Genomic DNA, 1901 nt, shown 5'->3' with positions numbered 1-1901 from the left:
AAAAAGGAAAAGGAAGAACGCGATCACACTCGATCTTAAAAAAGGACGAAGGCGTGAGCCTCTGCTTTTATTATTACGACGCCTCTCTCCCCCTCTCTCTGTCTCGCGGCATACTCTGTCTGGTGAGGCTCATCGATTGCGCTCTGTATCTCGATGGCGTAACCTTCTCTCTCTCTCTCTCTCTCTCTCTCTGACCACAGTGCAAGGAAATATAGACGCAAGGATGTCTCACTCATCCTCTCTCCAATTCCCACCGCGGAACAACTCTCTGCAGCTTTTGATTCTCTCTTAGCAGACAGCATATCTCTCTCTCTCTCTGGATATATATATTTTTAAGGCAAGAGGATGGAGAGATGGAGGTCGGAAATGAAAGAGGAAAGGTACCCGAGAAACCCATCCTTTTCTTCTGCTCTGCTTGACGCCATCTACAGGTCCACCGACGACGTCGACGGGGAACTCTACCTTTACCGCAACACCACCACCGGCATGCGAGACAAGCAAGCCCCACAAGTCGACAAATGGGCGACGACCCACGAGAAGAAAGCAACCGAGAAGCTCGACCTCCGCCGGAAGGCCTCCGAGCTCGGCGTCTTCGACGCTGGTGGGTACAGATTTAACTCCAAACCAGCCACCTTCACCACTTACTCACGCTCCGCCCGCCCCAACTCCACCACCACTACCTCGTCGTCTTCCGAGTCGAGCAGTCTCTCCTCTTCCGAGACTGAGTCGGTCTACCTCTCCAAACCATCGGGAAAGAAGCACCACCACCAATCTCAAGGCCACCACCCTCCTCCGCTGGTCATCCCTCCAAAGAAGCACCCGTCTGCCACCGATTTCTTCCCGAGTCGGAAGCCCGAGGAACTCGGGAAGAGCCGAGGAATTCGCGCGTCGAAGCTCTACAACGAGCTGAAGAAGGCGAAGCAGCCCATCTCCCCCGGCAGCCGAATCGCCAGCTTCCTCAACTCTCTGTTCGCCACCGCCAAGAAGGCCAAGCTCTCCTCCACCACCACCACCAACAACAACAACAACAACCCGTCTCCCTTCATCACAGACACGTTCGACCGCGGGACGTACGCGTCATCCACGACCTCCACCACCACGACGCCGTCGTCGAGGTCGTGTCTGAGTAAGACGCCTTCGACGAGGGGGCAAGGAGGAGTTAGGAGGTCGGTCCGGTTCTACCCGATGAGCGTCATCGTGGGGGAGGACTCACGTCCGTGCGGCCACAAATGCCTTTACGCCGCCGGAGAAAAGCCGGAGAAGGCGCCGCCGACGGTGATCATGAGCGAGAGGGCGAGGGCGAGGGACCTCATCGCCGAGTACCAGCGGAAATCGGCCGCCCTGCTCGTCGACCTCTCGCCCATTACCAAATTGGACGATGACGATGATGAGAGCGACGACGACGACGCGGCGAGCTATTCGAGCTCCGATCTGTTCGAGCTCGAGAATCTGACGGCTGTGGGCTTCAAGGACCTTCCCGTCTACGAGACCACCAGCCTCAAGACGAACCACGCCATCGCCAAGGGGTTGCTTCTGTAATTACGGGTAGGATAGGGGTTGGTTATTTTCTCCTTTATTTATTTTTCTTTTTCCCTCTAATTGGTGATCTTTTTCTCTTCTTTTATGGGCTTGGTCTTGGGGATAAACATTGTGGTTAGGGTTTAATAATATTTGAGTACTTATTGAGGGGGGTTTTTGAATGAGGTTTTTAGAGTTTTATCTTATATTTTGTAGTTAAGAAAACTATGGTAAATACATCTCTCTCTCTTGGTGAAGGGCATTTTGGTCATCATCACAACTGGTGGTTGATTGGCAAAAGGGGTGTCAGGTTGGTAGATGTTTGCTTTAAAATCTGAATAATTGAGGGAATATTGATTGCATGACAGATCTTAAAGTAAAAA

General features: G+C 52.7%; 1 protein-coding gene across 1 annotated transcript; it reads left to right on the top strand.

The window, feature by feature from the left end:
- Positions 1 to 345: 345 nt before the first annotated feature.
- LOC149841120 (protein BIG GRAIN 1-like A) lies at positions 346 to 1539 on the top strand. The gene has a single exon (XM_090005194.1). The coding sequence runs from the start codon at positions 346 to 348 to the stop codon at positions 1537 to 1539; it is 1194 nt and encodes a 397-aa protein (XP_089861320.1).
- Positions 1540 to 1901: the final 362 nt, after the last annotated feature.

This window comes from Nuphar pumila, chromosome 4 (genome assembly GCF_984573655.1).
Source record: "Nuphar pumila chromosome 4, dmNupPumi1.hap1.1, whole genome shotgun sequence".
NCBI lineage: Eukaryota > Viridiplantae > Streptophyta > Magnoliopsida > Nymphaeales > Nymphaeaceae > Nuphar > Nuphar pumila.
This window is presented reverse-complemented; position numbering and strand designations above follow the sequence as displayed.

Excerpts from the sequence above, each read along its gene's own strand:
- LOC149841120 (XM_090005194.1), top strand. The coding sequence starts at position 346 with ATGGAGAGATGGAGGTCGGAAATGAAAGAGGAAAGGTACCCGAGAAAC.